The sequence below is a fragment of the Chinchilla lanigera genome, unplaced genomic scaffold, assembly GCF_000276665.1.
Source record: "Chinchilla lanigera isolate Chin_1 unplaced genomic scaffold, ChiLan1.0 scaffold00043, whole genome shotgun sequence".
NCBI lineage: Eukaryota > Metazoa > Chordata > Mammalia > Rodentia > Chinchillidae > Chinchilla > Chinchilla lanigera.
In genome coordinates, this window is record NW_004955444.1 from 6,577,716 (window position 1) to 6,596,283 (window position 18,568).

Below are 18,568 nucleotides of genomic sequence, written 5' to 3' on the forward strand. Positions count from 1 at the left end.
AAAAAAAAAAAGTAATGTGTACTATATTTGCATATATATGTATTTTTTAAAAAGGTAATAGAATACATACTATATTTGATACCTTGTTTATTTTTAATTAACAATACTGCTTGCCCTGAGGAAGTGTAACCTTTAAGGTACATTGTCAAATAAAAAAATTTAAAACATAAAAAACTAAAACCACGGTTTGTATTCTTACTTTTAAAAAAATAGTTGTTCAGGATTTTATGCTGTGGATGTTTATAGAACTGATGGTTTTTTATGTTATTTCCAGTCTTTTGCTTTAATTGCTTGTACATGTCATTTTCTGTTTTCTAGGAATAAATAGACATTTTAGTTTTAGAAGATATCCAGAGAGTGTATCGAGTATTTATTATATCTTGTTCATTGAAGAAAAAACTCAAAAAATAAATTATCAGACAAGTCTAAAGAGTATTGACAGCTCTGTAGTAACTGCTAATATTTGTTGATTGTGAAATAATAAAAGTACTCATTGGTGATACTTACATTGATTAAATATGTGTAAGCTTTCTGGCATAAGTAATGTTGAACTTCAGGGCTTTAAAATTCATACTCGAACACAGCAATCTAATAATTTTTGTTTACTTTGTTTTAAATAATATAATTATAAGGTTGAGTGGTCGTTAATGTACAGAAAATGTTGCCAAAAAAAACCAAAGAAGTTTCATTAGGAACTATTTTCTTGTTTGTTTTTACTTTGCTTATACTTCTTAGCAAATCATACAGATGGGCCAGCCACTCTCATCTTCTTCCTTGGTAATTAGATATAATGAAAGTGTAGCTTGTGTGATGTACTGTGGAGATATTTCACTTGTGTGCCTTTAATATTTTTTTTTAAACAGGCAGTATAACTCCAACTGTGGAACTGAATGGGCTTGCTATGAAAAGGGGAGAGCCTGCCATCTACAGGCCGTTAGATCCAAAGCCATTCCCAAATTATAGAGCTAATTACAACTTTCGGGGCATGTACAATCAGAGGTTTGTATGTCTTCTTTGGTTTTGTTCTTATTCACTATTTTATGCATATTGAAATAATTTCTAAAATTCAGAGTATTTTCATTGTAAACACAATTGACTTTGGGCATTTTGCATGGAATTGGGACAAATCAGGCTCACAAGGGGAATTTGAAGTAATAGTTTTTAGGCACTAGTTTTTATTGTCATGGAGAGTCCTGTGTGTTGTAGGCAGGACCACATTTGAAAGTCAAGTCAAAATTTGTAGTGTTGATTTCCCAGTTGACTTGCTCATTTCTTCAGCAAGCACAGCTTGGTGGTTTTTTATTTTTATTTTTAACTTTTTTATTGTATGAATACATTAATGAACTTGAGTGTTCATTGTTTACAGGAAATTTACTGGAGGAAGAATTTACTAGGTGTCTTTGCACATTGCCTGATTTTATGATAGTGCAGGTGTTACAGAACTTTGGAAGTATAGTGAAAATTTCAAAATAACAGTGCCCCCCTATCATAAGTCATATAAAACGCATTGCAAAGAATATGCAAAATTCTGTTTTATCCTCCTGGCTAGATGTGTTGGTGCACACCTGTAATCCCAGCACTGGGGCCACTGAGGCAGGAGGATTGCCATGAGTTCAAGGCTAGATTGGACTACATCGTGAGTTCAAGATCTGCCTTGTCACAAAAAAACACAAAGCAAAAAAACACCAAAGGAAAAAACAAAACAATAAAAATAATAAAGAATATGGGGGCTGGGGATTTAGCTCAGTGGCATAGTGCCTGCCTGGCAAGCACAAGGTCGTGAGTTCAATTCCCGGTACCAGAGAAAAACAAACAAACAAACAAACAAACAAAAAAAAAAAAGAATATGGAAAATACAGAAAGGTAAAGAAACATGAATAATTTATGATCCCAGAACTACCTACCTGTGATATTTTAAAGTCCTTTACATTCTGTTTCTTCATATAAATGTATCTGACCAAATTACAGTTGTGCTTTATGCGCATTTTCTATAGCCATTGGTTAAGGTGTAGTATGCGTACAGTGAACATGCAAACCTTTACTACATCTGGACGACTTACTTCACTTACGCATATGTATATCATACCTTGTTTGATGACTTTTTACATATGTGTATCCTGCTGTGATCACCACTCAGATCAAAGTACTGTACTGCAAATTCCCCTTGCCTGAAGGTTTCTGAGACCTCCTTGCAAAGTAACACCACCCCCAGAAGTAACCACTGCTTTGTTACCGCAGATTAGTTTTGCCTGAGCTTTGTACAGATGGACTCAGAGTATTTACTGTGTGTCTCGCCCTTTTCGCTCTGTATAATGATGTTCTTGTTTCCTTTGTTGTCTGTGTTTTGTTTCATCTATGTGGCATATTTGGGTTTTGCCCCTTTGTGTGTATGTACTGTGTCTTAATTTGTTTATCCTGTGTATGATACGATGCGTTTTCACCCAGTGTCACCTAATGTAATGTGCATCTTCCATATCTGTAACCCTTGAGAAGTGTTTTTGGTGGCTCTGTATGATCATATGGTTGGGGTATATTTTATAATTCTATGCCTATTTATATCCCTCCTCTCTTCCTTCCCCTTCCCTGCCCTCCATGTTAGGGATCAAACCGAGGGCTGTGCTAGCCAACCTCTGTACTACTAAACTGTATCCCAGCCCCAAATCTTTTGATTTTTAAAACAGTCTCTCACTGCTTTTGTCCAGGAAATTGTTTATCACAGTAACCATATATTTGCTGAAGCTTTTCTTACAGTTTTATATTATTTACTAACAGTGCGGTTGTTGTGCAGGGAATATGTTGTCCATATATGGTCTGGTACTTCTAATTATCTTTAATCATATCCATTTAAAGCATAGTCCTACTCAGATTATAGTACTTCAAGTGTTACTGCTCAGGGCCTCTTAAGAAAAATGTGCACAGTTCCTTGCCCAGTCCCTTGCCATTATTGAGCCTGGCGGAATGGATTATGTGCTGCTCCCGCAGCTGCACTCCAGGTCCAGTGCTGTCCGTTAGCGCTCCTGTGGTGTGTGGTGATGTCCCTGTTCCTCGGGGTGCTGGCTGAAACTTGCAGTTGTGACTGTAATTGACCTTGGCCGAACCCTTTGCTTTGGCTGCTTTCTGGCGTGAGGTGCTCTCTTCTCTCACTCTTTTGTAGCGTCTCAGCCTCTAACTGTAGAGGCCGCAGCCTAGCGTAGCGTGGTTTGCATGTGACATAGGAAGGGTGGGAGACTGAACATTTTTCTTTTCGTTGTTGTTGTGCTTTTGAGTGGAGAAAATTCATTTTTCTTTTTGTTGTTGTGTTTTTGCGAAGTTCCTGGGCTGGCCTCAAACTTGTGATCGTTCTGCCCCAGTCTCCCAAGTGCTGGGATGACAGGCGTGTGCCGGCTACTTTATTCTGAATACAGTGTGTTCTCTCTCTGTCTCTCGGTCTCTCTCTTCCTCTCTGTCTGTCTGTCTCTCTCTGTACCTGTTTTCTGAATGTTTGGGACTATAAATGTTTCAGACTTGGGACGATTTTTGGGTTTTAGAGTGTTTGTGTATTCATAATGAGGTATTTTGGGGATAAGACCCAAGTCTCAACATGAAATTCATTTATGTTTTGTACATAGCTTATTATACACATAACCTGAAGGTGGTGTTCTGTGTTTTTGGTGCCGGGAATTGAACTCAGGACCTCGCGCTTGCCAGGCGGGTGCTGTGCCGCTGAGCTGTACCCCTGCCTGGTGAAGGCGGTGTTATAATCTAAGCAGTTTTGTACATGAAACAGTTTGTGTACATCGAGCTGTCAAGCATGTGGCAGCCTTTCAGTGCTCGCCGAGTTTCCGACTTTGGAGCATTTCAGATTTTGGGTTTTTGGGTTAGGGATGCTTAACCTGTACGTTTTCGAAAGTTTATATTACACAGTTTTTGAGGTTGATGTGCTGTTCACATTCACATTGTCAGTGTTAGAGTTCTTCACTGTTCGTAATACCGTTTACAAAAAAACGTATTAGAAAGTAGAACGTTTCAGGGACCCTGCATGTTTGTAGTAGCAGTGATGGACACAGATAGACGCTTACGGTTTCGGTTTCCACCACCAGGTGGTGCTTGCGTATAAATAAAGTAGCCGTCCTGGGTGAGTTCACTTTGTTCCAAAGCCAGTGGCTGATTAGTGAGAGATGAAACCTTAGGAAACTACCAATATTTGCTCTTTCTTTGACTTGTAAATATGTGGTATGATTTAATCTAGTAGGCAAAAGTCAGTGAAGTATACAACTTTAAAGTCTCCTGGATGACTGAAATAAGTATTAGGTGCTAAAAAGGCAGGAATTCGTTGTAGTAGTTATAAATAACTTTGCCTTCTGCATGTTGTAACCCTTGGTTTGAGGAACCTATTTTTTTCTCTTTTATCATGCGTCACACGTGGAAATCATTTTGAGCGTTTAAAGTGACTTCATCACAAACAGATCACTTTATAGTGTATAAAACAGAAAGGTAGGTTGGAAGACAGAATTTTAAATGTTTTCCGTAGGGTCACATTGTTAGAGTAGGAGTATTTTTTTGGAACAAAGGGAGATTAAAACACTTTGTCTTTATAAAAATACTCATAAGCCAGGTAAGAGAATTTGAACAAGTTACCAAAGCCGGCATGAGGAAGAGTGAACTTAAGATGAGTGAGTGTCCCTTGTGATCACACATAAAAAATGCTTGACAGATTATTAGCAAATTAATTTACCAGGAATTTAAATGCCATTACATCCACAATCAAGTGACGTTTACTCTAGGAAAAGATGATTGGTTTCATGTAGAACATACTGTTTCTTTTCTTTTTGGTACCGGGAATTGAACTCAGGACCTTGTACTTGCCAGGCAGGTGCTGTGCCGCTGAGCTATCTCCCTGGACACCTTAATCTCGAACAGTCAGAATGAAAGAGGAAAACCATATGAGCATTTCATTAGATGGAGAAAAATCATTTGACAACGTTAATACTTACTGAGGATAAAGATTCAGCACACAGGAAGGGATGAGAACTTCCTTGACAAGAAAAGGGGCTCCTCTAAACAACCTCTAGATGTCATTGTGCTTTGTGGTGAAAGACCGAATACTTTCCTTACAAGATCAGGAACGAGGCATTGTGTAGAGCTACAGAGGGCGTAACACTAGCCCAAGTAGTTTTGGAAAGAAGCGGCAAAGTTGAGTGCTCGTACTACTGAACTTCAACGTTTGCAAAAGCTACGTTCATCAAGAAAATGCAGTATTGGCAAAGGGATAGATTTGTGGATGAACAGAATAGAACAGAGGTACGACAGCCTGTGGGCCCAGTCTGTTGGCTGTTTCTGTATCACCTGGCCTGGCAGTTAGGAATGATTTCTATATTTTTGAATGGCTGGGGAAGTATAAGAAGAAGAAGATACAACACATGAAACTTCGGTGAAATTGACATTTTAGTGCGTCAGTTTTGTTGGAACACAGTCATTTGTTTATATACGTTGTTGCTGCTTTTACAGTGAGTGGAGGTGATAGGTTGCGTGCTTTGCAAAGCCCAAACTACATTTTTTAATTTTAGAATAAAAAATGAAAAGAGAACATTAAAAATGATACAGAATTTCAAAACCATATGATAAGAAATCAACAATGGTTGTTATATTGCATATTATCTTCATATTAGTTGTTCAGATTACCAGCTGTAGACATGCAAAATTGATAAAAAAATTAAGCATTAACTACCACTTTCAATAAACCAGTAGAAATTAGTAGTACAATTATCTTAGCTATTTTTTTTGTGTGTGTATATATATATTTTCCCCCCTTCTTTCTTTCTTCGTTTCCCTCATCCCAGTTGTTCTTTCCATTTGAGTAGTTTTTTTCCCTTTCGCAATATCTGTTGTACCATTTGGATAATATTTACTCTTTCAGTTTCTTACAGTAGGGAGACAATACAATGTTTATACCTGTGTGTCTTGATTATTTCACTTATGAGTATGGTCTCTAGTGGTATCCATTTACCTGTAAAAGCCTCTAGTTTATCTTTCTTTGTAGCTGGTAATGCTCCATTGTATAAAAATACCACATCTTTTTTATCCATTCCTCAGCTAATGGTTGTTTGGGTTGTCTCCATCATTCAGCTATACAAATTGTGCTGCTCTGCATATAAGCGTACATATATTCCTGTGGTATGATGTTTTCACTTTTTCTGGAAAAATACCCAGAAGGGGAATATGTGGGTTGAATGAGACCTCTAATCCTAGTTTTCCGAGGACTCTCCACACTGATTTCCACAGTGGTTGCACCAGTCTACACTCCCACCAACAGTGGAGAAGGGTTCCTTTTTCCCCACAGCCTCATCAGCATTTGTTGTCGGTTGATTTCTTGACGATAGCCATTCTTTCTGGGGTGAGCTGGAATCTCAGTATTGTTTTAATTTGCATTTCTTGAATGACCAATGATGTTGAGCATTTTTTCATGTATTTATTTGCCATTTGTATTTCTTCATCTGAGAACTGTGTATTCATCTCAGATGCCCAATTTTGGATTGGGTCTTTGAATTTTGGGGGCCTGATTTTTAAAAAATTCTTTATATGTTCTAGATAGAAGTTCTTTGTCTGAGCGACAGTTGGGTTTTGTTTTTACTCTGTTGGTGATTTCTTGTGATGTGTAACAGCTTTTCAGTAAGATAAGATCTCAGCTGTTGATTCTTTGGAGTATTTCCCGTGCAGATGGGTTTTCGTTCATGAACTCTTTGCCTACCCATATGTCTTCAGGATTTCTGCCTACTATCTCTCCCAGTAGAGCTAGTGTTTCTGTTTTAATATTTAGATCTTTGATCCATGTTGACTTTAGTTTAGTGCATAGTGACAGACATAGATCTAGTTTTAGTCTTTGGCTTATGGAAAGCCAGTTTTTCCAGCACCATTTATTAAAGGGGCTATCTTTCTTCCAGTGAACATGTTTGGCCCCTTTGTCAAAAATAAGGTGGCTGAGTGTGTTTGTGGTTGTGTCTGCATCTTCTAATCTGATCCACTGATCCTCAGGTCTGTTTTATTGCCAGTACCATGCTGATTTTATCACTGTAGCTTTGTAGTATAATTTCTCTCTATCTCTAATTTTTTTGGGGGGGGGTGCTTTTTGAGGCAGGGTTTCACTGTGCACTTTCAGGCTGGCCTTGAACTCACTTTGTAGCAGAGGCTGGCCACAAACTCATAACAGTCCTCCTGTCTCAGTCTCCTGAGTACTGGGATTACAGGTGTAAGCTGCCACGCCTGGCTTTGTAGTATAATTTCAAGTTGGGGATAGTGATGCCTCCTGCCTTGCCCAGGATTGCTTTTGCTATTCTAGGTCTCTTCTGGTTCCAGATGAATTTTAGCAATGTTTTCTCTAGATCTGGGAGGTATACTAATGGTATTTTGATTGGGATTGTGTTGAATGTGTATAACAGTTTTAGAGCCCCAAATATTTACTATTTGAGCCTTTACAGAATTTTGCTGATCTCAAGAACATGGAGGCAAGAAATAGATCCATTTGTGTGTCAGTTTAATTCTTTCAAAATTGATTTCAGTATTGGTTCCAATGATTTGGTAAGGATACTCTTCGTAACAGTTAGTAGTAAGGTTTGGATGGCCAGACAACCAAACAAACCTGTCTCCAAGGATTTCTTAGAACATAAAAAAACATGAGTAATGAAAAAGTTGAGAATTCAAGTGTCATCAAAATTGAAAACTCAGTACCTGAAAATCACTGTTAAAAATGAAAAAGTGTGGGATATAGTGGCACACACCTGTAATCACAGCTTCTTGGGAGGCTGAGGCAGGAGGGCCCCAAATTTGAGGCCACCTTGAACAACTTAGTGAGACCCTCACCTCAAACTAAAAAAAAGAGCCGGGGAGATAGCTTAGTGGTAGATTTTACATAATATGTAGAAGCCCTTGGGTTTACTGTTCCTGTACCACAGAAAAAGAGAAAAAGCAAGACATATATTGAGGGAAAACATTTGCAGTACTGCATACATTTGAAAAATAACTTGTCTCCAGAATATATAAAACAACAGCTACAGCTAAACAAACGGGAACAAAAAAGGGAAAGTGTTTAAATAGATCCTCGCTAAGAATGAGATAGGAATGGTTAAAAAATACATGAAAAGATGCTCAAAGTCAGGAGTTACCTTGGAAGTGCGAATTGAAACCGTAGCTAAATTTTAAAAGAACTGACAGCACCAAGTGCCGGAGGAGGGCGAGGAGAGCTGTGTTGCTGCTGCGGATGTAAAATGGTGCACTCTGCCAGAGTCTGTCACTTCCTTATGAAGCTAAACATCTTACCATTCCGTCCAGTAATCTCATACTGTTACATAAATGCAGCACCTTTATAATCACCCTGAATTAGGAACAACCCAGATGTGTACTACCCAGTACGTGCTTAAATAGATTGTAATGGAACCGTGCCTCAGAATACTGTTCCAATGGGAAAACGCTTGGTCCTTGTAACAATATGTGTGACTCTTAAAATCAGACTGAGCAAAAAAGCCAGATGCACAGTGAATATATGATGGTATTTCCTGGACAAGGAAATCTTGTGGGGTGCTAAAATGTTCTATATCTTGATTTTGGTGTTGTCGTACGGTTGGTGTTAGAATTCATAAGGCACTTCTCAGAAGTACAAATGGGAAATAAATATATGAAAAAATGCTCAAGATCAGTGGTCATTAGAGAAATGCAAATTAAAACAACGCTGAGAGTCCATGTCACTTCAGAGAGAATGGTTACCATCAAGAAAATAGCTAATGACAAATGTTGGAGGGGCTGTGGGGAAAAGAGAACCCTTCTGTAGCTGTTGGTGAAAGTGTAGACTGGTACAACAGCTGTTCCCCTTCTGGGTATCTTTGGATAACTTCTGAGTATCAGAAGAATTAAAAGCATCATACCACAGTGATACATATGCACACCCATGTTCATAGTGGCACAGTTTGTAATAGCTAAATCTTGGAAGCAACCTGGATGCCCATCAACTGATGAATGGATAAAAAGGATGTGGTTTAAAAAAAAAAAAAAAAATAGTGGAGTATTACTTAGCCATAAAGAAGGACAAAATTGAGACATTTATAGCTAAATGGATGGACCTTGAGATCATAGTCATAAGCAAAACAAATTGGGCACACATGTGTAAATATCACATTCTCTCTCTGGTGTGAGAATCTGAAATTGAAAATAAAAATCAAAATGTACAATGTATATTGTGAAATAGGAAGAAACTGTTCAAAAGGAAATGGGAAGAGGGGTAGGGGGAGGGAGGAAAGAAAAGAAAACACCCAGGAAAGAAGATAAAATGGAAACAGCTTTGTGAACAGGGAGGGGAAGAGAGTTTGAAAGTTTTGAAAGGGAATGGGAAAAAATGAGGAATCAAGACATGATTCTTGTACAAACACAAATTCTGTGTAATGTGATCATTGTGTAGACCTAAATTATACCAATAAACTTAGATAAAATTTGTTAAAAAATCATAAAATTATGAGCTTAAAATAGGCACACCGAATATACAGTTTACCTCAAAATAGATTTTAAAAATATACTTTATACTGTTCCATTTTATTTGAAGCTAAAGATACTTACAAATGTCATGGTTTTGCTTTTCAAGCACTTGGCCAAAAACATTGTGAATGTCTTTCGTGGCTAAACTAGTATTTACCTCATAGAGTATTTGAGGACAAAATGATTTTGCACAGAATTGTACATTAATTGTTATTGTTAGCCATTTTTATTATTGTGGGTGGTATAGTCTAGGTGGAAGAACAGACTCTGGAGTTAGAATCATAGCTATGTAGATTTCAACCTTCTGATTCTTGTCACCCAAAAATTGAGAATAGTAATTTTTTGTAGTGCTGGTTTTCAGATTTCGTGAAGTGAGTCACGAACCATATGTGGATCATTACCTTGCCTTATCATAGTCTTTGTAATTTCTTAAAAGAATGTAAGTACCGTTGTCTTTGCAGTGACATTGGCATTCTGAGATTTTAAACAGTTTACTTCTGCCCAATAAAAATCAGACTATGATTCTAATATTATTCTGAGTATTAATTTGATTGTGTATTGCAAATATGGGCAGCTTGGTTTTTGCTGGAACGTGGTTGAACCTGGATAATACTATTGCTGTAGTCCAGAGGATTGTTTTTCTGTTGGAAAACTGTGCATGTCAGGAGTTATTAACTTGGGTTTAAATCTGTGGCCTTTGTATAATTGTGTGCTGATTTTGTACACATACCGCCTCTGCCTTGTCTTAGCTTCATAGCTATTTATTTTAGCTTTGTTCTTTCAGCTTCCTTGCTTTCCTTCTCAAGGAATGGCTAGCTTGCTTTTTCTTGCTGTGGAGTTATTCAGGCACTAATAACTTGGAAATACATTTCCCATGGTAGAAGTGTAGGGCTCACAGGGCAGCCCGAAGATTCACCACTCAGGTTTGGAATAGAGACTAAGATGTCTGTGTCTTGGGTCTAGATTCTTGTCTAGGGACACATTTTTCTGCACTCTGAATCTTTGACACTAGGAGTATTCATAGATTGATTCTTTTAGTATGCAAATGTCACATCACTTAACAGTTCCTGAGAAACGAGATGCTGGCGAGCACAGTGATGAATAAGGTGTTGCCTTCGCTCCTGAGTTCATGGCCTAGTGGGGGAGCACGAGTGCTCATGAGTCAGTGATGGATGGCACGATGGCTGTTACCCCAGATGCCTTGACAGTGCTTGGGTAGGGATGTTTAATTCATTTAAGTCCAGGATCAGGAATAAGGCACAGCGTCTCCAAACCTGCTCATCGTTGCTCTAGACATATTAGCTGGTACAGTTAGAAGAGAGATGGATTTATAGCAGTAAACTACAGCAATCCCTGAGTATATGTGGTCTTACTTTGAATAGTTTGTTACTGGCAGTCAGCTGTAGTCCAGTGATACAAAATGGAAAATTCCAGAAATAAACAGGTCCTATGTTTTAAATTGTGTGCTGTGTAAGTAGCATGATGAAACCTCTCGGTAGCCCAGGATGCAGGTCATCCCTTTGTCCAGTGTGTTCTGTACGTGCAGTCCCTGTTAGGAAGCCACCGTGGTTATCAGATGCGCTGTTGCAGTGTCCCGGTGCTTGTCTTCACGTAAGCCTTATTTTACTTAGTAATGACTCTGAAGCGCAGCAGCAGACACGCGGGCAGTTGGAATCTGTTATGGTGATATCAGAAAAAATAGACCTGAAGATAAAAGGTATTAATGACAGGCCATTTTTAACGCCACCATCCACAGCTGTCAAATAGCACAGAGCCCTTATGAGTATCTATATACCAAATAATGCAGCAATCACTTTCATTATGAAACAAAATTATTCTCACAATGCCTTAACACACTCACCATCTGCCCAGTATACCTTTGTTTCTTTTATTTTTAGTCTTTTGGGTTTTCATATGTTTTGATACGTAGCTTAAACTTGGTCTGGCTTCATGAGACAAATTAAAAATCTTTTTCTTTTAAGCCCCCAATATATGACTTCAGAACAAAGGCAGACGGTTTTCTGATAACCTAATTTGGCAAGTGTTCAACCGTGAGTATTTTGTACAAATTAAATCATCCAACTATATAGCTCTACAGTTGTATTAAAAACATATTTAGAGTACACGGTAAGGTAAAGCGTTTTATAAAGCAAGTATTTCAATACCCTGTAAAAGGGTTGAAAGTAACAGTAACTACCATTTCTGAGTATAAAAAATAAAATTGTAAGTGACAAAAATACCAGATGTAGTAATTATTTGATGTCTTAGTGCTGCTATTGTATATGTTTTCCAAAACCTAAGAAGCTGGATAATTGTAGTAAGTGGATAGCACATCCGAGGACAAGTCAGGCAGTTTCTGGTCCATTGCTTTCAACGGACCGAAAGAACGTTCGTGTCATCCACTGCTACACCGCAGGAAAAATTTCTGACGGTGGTCACAGCATAAGTCTCATCCACTGCCATGCCATTAAAGATAATTTCTGACGGTGGTCACAGCATAAGTCTCAGCATAGAAAGGATTGAGTGGCCTTGCTGTCACAAAGCTGAGGGGTGATTTATTTCTGAATGTGAATAGTGCTTTTGCTGATTATACCTACAAAAACTTAGAATAAAGAATCTTGTCATTTTAACGGTAAGAAATACTTTCTTGGATATAGCAATATAAATTTTTAAAAAAGAAGTCCTGTTCATTATTTCACTTGAGTTTCACGTTCATAAGATTTCATCTTTTGTTTGAAATTATATATCAGAATTTGTAATATTTATGTTTCACCATCTACTGATCATAATTGCGATAGTAGCTCATTGTACAGTTTCATTTTAGCTTTCATATTTGGCGGTCACAGAAAGTACCAACTTGTGACTGTGGGTGTGGCTCAGTGGTGGAGCACTTAACCTGCATTGCATGAGACCCTGAGTTCAATCCCCAGAATCACAAAAACCCACAACGTATGTCTAATGAGCATTTTAATTAGCATGCATATTTTGATGCATAGAATTGTGATGGAACTAGCAATAAAAATGGCTTTTTGACATAAAATGACACAGGTTAAAATTCTGTGTAGACAGTGGAATAAATTGCTAGTTCAAGATAAAAAAGTGATGTTGAAGGCTTGAGATACTTAACAGGGTTTTTGTATTTTCTTAAATAGAATAGGGTAAATATCAAGAATGAGACGCGGTCTTGTTTTTCCAAATCCCCCTCCCCGCCCCCCGCCCCCCCATACCGGAAATCGAACTCACAACCTTGCGCTTGCCAGGCAGGCGCTGTCCTGCTGAGCTAAATTCCCAGCCCGCGGTTTTATTTTAAAATGTCAATATTTTCAACAAGCCAGAAACTGCATCCTTTGTATTTATAGAAAATTTCTAATGAAAAATTTTAACTAAGTAATATTTTAGATATAATAAAATACAAGAATATATATAACTTTCAAATTTTTTCATGGGCGATGAACATTTAATTTGAATACTAGCGCTGTGGACTGAACATGAAAGGATCTGAATTGAGAAAGCTGTTGAAGAATGCACAAAAGTAATTTTGTCTTAATTTTTACACTGTAGACAAATACAGTAGTTTGAAAATGGCTTGATTATTAAGAGTCTGGAATATGAATATGGGTAGTTAATCTTTTGGGGTCATATATACTAAAAATTGAAACCTTATTGTTCTCTGGTATTTAGTATAATTTTTCCTTTTTTAAAATAATAAAATTATCATTACCTTTTAGGTATAGTCCAAATAAAACTATTTTGAACCATTAGAGGGCAGCATAAATTTGTATTTGGAATTAGTTTTCTCAGTGAGTATTTTTGAGTTACAAACTTAACATATGTATCTTTAAATAAACTGAAAGTTTTTATTTAGAATTCGTATCTTTCATTTGAAATTTTTACAATTTATTAATATGTGCTTGCAATACATTATGTTTACATTCCTTGTGGGAAGTTGGTACATGTACATAGTAAAACATCTTAATTCCTTTTTTCATTCCCTTTGCCTTCCCCCATGATTTTCTTCCTTTTTTGGTGCATATTTGTAATATGTAGTGTTTACTCTAATAAAGTTATGGTAGTATAAAAATAAATTCTTTGTTAAATTCCTTTACCTTCCCTGTCCCTAAACACATAAAGGACATGGAAGAAAGGATTTGAAGACAAATTTGGGAAATGCTGCCTAACATACTCCTAAAAATGTTAAAAAGTTATGACAATCATGGTGGTACATGCCTGTAGTCCCAAGACTTGGGAGGCTGAGGCAGGAGCATCACCTTGAGTTTGAGGCCAGCTTGGGCTGCATAATGAATTTAAGGCCATCTTTAACTACAGAGTGAGACCCTGTCTCATAAAAACCTAAACAAATAAAATTAAACAAGTAATTTCACAGATTCTTAAAGTTGTCATGAAGAAAACTCTTAAGTGGTTCGTGGCTCAGGCTGCACATTAAGCTTTCCTTCCCAGCTTTAGAAATTCTGATGCCCAGGCTCTAGGCTAATTAATTCAGTACTTCTTACTGACATCTTGAACACCAGTGTTTTTAAAATTCTCGGGCTCCAGTAGGCTAAGGCTGGATTATCTCAACTTTGAGGCCAGCTTGGACAGCTTAGCAACTTAATGAGTTTCTATATTAAAGAGGGGGATGAGGAGAGGATACATTTCAGTGTACTCTGGGTTCAATCCCAAGTACCACTAAAAAAAGTTCTACAGGTGATTCTAGTGTCAGGTTATTGAAATACTGCTTCCCTAACCCAGCTATGCATCACTCTCTCTTTCTGTTTCATAGTTTAGCCTGGCTTTGAACTCATTATGTAGCCCAGGCTGGCCTCAAACTCAGTGGCCGTCCTGCCTCAGCCTCCCTGGTGCTGGGGTTACAGGTGTGGGATACCACATCCGGTACATCACTCTCTGTTAATGTCAAGGATTATAGGATGTTGATTTAAGTAGTAATAGAACTTTCTGAAAGAGACTTAGGTAGTTGAAGCTTTTGAAAGAGGTAAAGTTGAAGGTGAAAATTACAGTTAACCGCAATTCTTAGGAAATCACGTTTTATGGACAGCCAGGTTTACCAAATTGTTGATGTTCACACCCATTCTGGAAACTAAAACTTTGCTTATTTAGACAATTTTGGATAGTTTTTTCCCTAAAATTATGGCATATACTCTTCATGTCCTTAAACAGAAAATGCCATAATTATAAGCATAAAGGATCTTTTGTATTGTTTCTCTGTCAACCTTACAAGCACCAAGCATTATTATAAAGCGCTTGAGGTACAGAAGTGGTTTGTTCTTAGGCCAGAATGTATGGATCATAGTGTGTGTGTTTGTGTAAAATGAACTACTAGTTTGGTTGGGATTAGGCAGAGATAATAGTTGCTTTATTGAACTGAATGAAATCACTTTTGTATATATCAAAGAAGACAGGATTCCTTGTGGATTTTTTTTTTTTCCTTTTCTGACACCTGTTTCTGGGTACCCGAGTCTGCCTTTTGTTACTCCTGAGTCATTCCTGGCAGACAGGCTGTCATAGTGCATGTCTACGCCAGTGGACCTTTGCATAGCAGAATTTGCCTCTCTTTGATGATTTAACATTGCTGCTATTTTGAAAACTTACATTGTAGTTAGAGAGTAAAAAGTAGAGTAGAAAGACTCTGATTAGGCTCTGAAGTGTTCTATAAATGCGGAATGTTTCAGCTAAAAATCTTCATTTTCAGCAAAGTGATGCTGCCATATAGCTGAATGTGTGGATCATAGTGTGTGTGTGTGTGTGTGTGTGTGTAAAATGAGCTACTAGTTTGGTTGGGATTAGGCAGAGATAATACTTGCTTTATTGAATTGAATAAAATCATTTTCATATATAGCAAAGAAGACAGAATTCCTTGTGGATCTTTTTTTTCTTTTGTATATGGAGCTTGTTTTTCTTCCTTTTCATGTGCGTGTTAAAAAATTAAAAAATAAAACTCTGCAGAATGAGCGCATTGGCCAGTAAGAGACGCGCTTTCACGACCTTGTGTGCCCACGTCTGGTAGCTTTGTTCTCGTCACCGCTGTGACGACGCCCCTCTCCCGGCGCGATGGCTCGCTGGGCAGCGCTTCTCCAGGTCTTTCTCTTATCTCCGTCTTCGTCTTCTGCTGTCGCCCTCGCCCTCAGAGTCCCCGCTTGGGAACTGAAACAGAAACTTTGTTTTGTAACTTTTTGGTTTCTAGGTGTTCACCAGTTTAAAACAAAGCAAGGAGACAGGACTGCAGAGTGTTGTTCTGTAGAAGAGAAAACCCTCTTTTTTGGTGAGTTGGGAATTAAAAATCAAGAGGTAAATAAATGTTGATTCTAATTACTGCCTGCTGTATAAGTAGTAAATGCCCTGTCTCCAGTCATGCCTAGGTAGAGATGAGACTGTCAGCGGTCCAGGCTTTGCCTCTGCAGTGCTGCAGCTCAAGTTCAGGGCCTCTCGTGGGCTAGGCAAGCACTCCACCACTGCGTTATGTCTCTAGCCCTCTCGGGGATTGTGGGAAGGTTTCTTTCTTTGGTTTGGTGTAGGTGAATAACTTCTAAAACGTTACTGACTCTGGCTTGTGTAGTAAGGAATGTATTTGAATAGTATGACTCATACGTATATATGCATTTATGCAAATATAACTAAAGATTTATGAAACAGCAATACTCTCCTGTATTATACTCTTAATAACTTCTGTTTCACTTTATTAAAAGTTACAGTGATTTATTAACATGCCTGGTAATGGATCATAATTTATACTTTGTAAAATATTAATTTACATAACTTACAAGGTTTCTTCCAACACTTAACTTCTGTGTTATTGTGAATCTGTAATCTTGTAGAGAATCAAAGATCATCATAGAATAGCTGGAAACCAGGTTAAATTAAGAATGATCATAGGAACTTCTGTAATACATTCGCATGTCTACTTATCCCCAAGACATTAGAATGTCAGGTGTCATCAGTTACCCAAAAGGGAAGAGAAAAGATGAATGTAGAATCTGTGAATAAAATCTGTGGTTTAGTTTGGACTGTTGTACCGATGTCCAGTTTTTAATTTTGACCAAGGTGCTGTGGTTACGTCACTTGCTAACATTAGGGAGAACGAGGTGAAAGGTGTATGAGCGCGCTGTACTGTCCAGTGCCATGCGTATGTATATATGTAAAATACGTCGTCATTCCAAAGTTAAAATGCATGCAGCAGTATTTATGAGTATGTACTGTCAGAAGTGATACCCTTCTCTCATGTATGTGCAGTCTTGTAAAAAAGGAGAGAGAAAGAGAAGATGCTAAAGTAGAAGGGGACAGTTAGGGAAGTAGCTGGGAATGAGGGTGAGGGGAGACGGAAGAGGATGGGTCTTCCAGTGTGGAGGCTACTGGGTGTGACTGCAGCCTGTTCTGTATAACTAGTACGTATTATTTTATTTTATTTTATTTTATTTTTTTGTTGTTGTTGTTTTTTTTGGTTTTTCTCCGGTACCGGGAACCGAACTCACGACCTTGCGCTCGCCAGGCAGGCGCTTTTGCCGCTGAGCTAAATCCCCAGCCCCACGTATTATTTTAAAAATAAAGGACATTAGAAGTGGTGAAGAAACGGTATCTCAACACTGTAGAGTTTTGTATTGCTTGGAAGTTTTTAGTGTGATGTATCAGTGATATACATTAGAAAGTTCACTGTCCTCAAAATTTCTAGTATGACTTTTATGCGTAGAGGATGGAGACTTAGTAGACAGTGTTAAACTTGAGTTTGTTAATCCTACTTGATAGTCGTCAGACAGTTTTAGGAGCTCAGAACTAAGAAAATAACTAATTTTAAGATGATTCTAAATTGTGGAGTGCAGCTGGGCTGACATTATTTTCTATTATAATGGGAAGTGAACTGCAAAGAGGAATAGGGAGCATGGGAATAACCTCCAGAAGACTGCAGCGGATTAGTGTCACCAGCGCTCTGTGTGGGCGGGGCTGGGGGTGGTGGTAGCCGTGCTGGAAGAATAGCCTCCTTTACCTAAAAGTGAGAGGGGAGGAGAGGAAGTGCGTGAAGGGATGAGACACAGGAAAATACCACGGATTGGCTGTTTTAAAAAATGACTTACACTGACTTGGAAATAAGGGAACATTTAGGAATCTTGTTCTTTGTTTTGCATTTCCGGATGACTACACCACTGAACCACATTTATCTATCATATATGCAGTAAGTCATAGAATTGGGACTTAAATCTACTCTGTCTGACTCCAAAACCCATTCCATAAAATGCTGTAAAATAATTTTGTTATTTGGTATTTTGGATACTGTGAAGTAAAATAAAGTCAGCTGTTGATTGATCGATTTTTTTTTTTTTTTTTCTTGAGACAGGGCTTTGATATGCAGTTCAGGCTGGCCTTGAGCTCACTTTGTAGGCCACACTGGCCTTGAACTCGCAGTAGTCCTCCTGCCTCGGCCTCTTGAGGGTTGGGATTACAGGTGTGCACTGCCACACACGTTGTAAAGTTTCTTTTTAAAGTGTGTTTTTTTCCCCTGAAATAAAAATCACCATAAAATAATTGAGCACATGAATATGAGGAATAATAGTATTTTATTTTTTTGAGACAGTTTTGCTTTGTAATTGAGGCTAGCCTTGAACTCAGTGGGCAGCCCAGGCTGGCCTTAAACTCTGAACAATCCTTCTGCCTCAGCCTCCGGAGTGGTGGAATTAAGAGGCGTGCACCACTATGCCTCGCAGTAAATATAATTTTTAAAGATATGTGTACAATTTTAGAACTTTAGATACTACTAGCTCCAGTTGATGAATTGTTTAATTCTTTTACTTGTTCCTTAAAAAAAAAAAAACCTTTAGTTGGAAATAGACATTCAAAGGGAATTACAAACTAAGGGAGGTCTGTGTCCCCTGCACCGCCTCCTCCAGTGGTTGTCTTACACTCTTGTACTGCATCAGCCAGGGAATCCTTCCAGGTAGGTCATGTGCTGTAGTTGGTTTGCATTTCATTACACATGCAGATTCGCGTAACTGCCTTTGCCACCGCATGCGTTTCTCCCGCTGCCCCTCGCAGTCACGCCTTCACCCCACCGCCCCTGGTCCGGGCC

At 38.2% G+C, this 18,568-nt stretch overlaps 1 protein-coding gene across 9 annotated transcripts in view; it reads left to right on the forward strand.

Moving 5' to 3' along the window:
* Window positions 1-18,568, forward strand: part of Stau2 (staufen double-stranded RNA binding protein 2) — a 238,823-nt gene that overhangs the window by 39,406 nt on the left and 180,849 nt on the right. For all 9 annotated transcript variants that reach the window (XR_001235505.1, XM_013518156.1, XM_013518160.1 and 6 more), the window contains one exon: window positions 864-999. Coding sequence is in view for 8 of the 9 variants with exons in the window: in XM_013518156.1 (XP_013373610.1) it covers window positions 864-999 (136 nt within the window). In the remaining variant the exon portion in view is untranslated. The remainder of the gene's footprint in view (window positions 1-863; window positions 1,000-18,568) is intronic.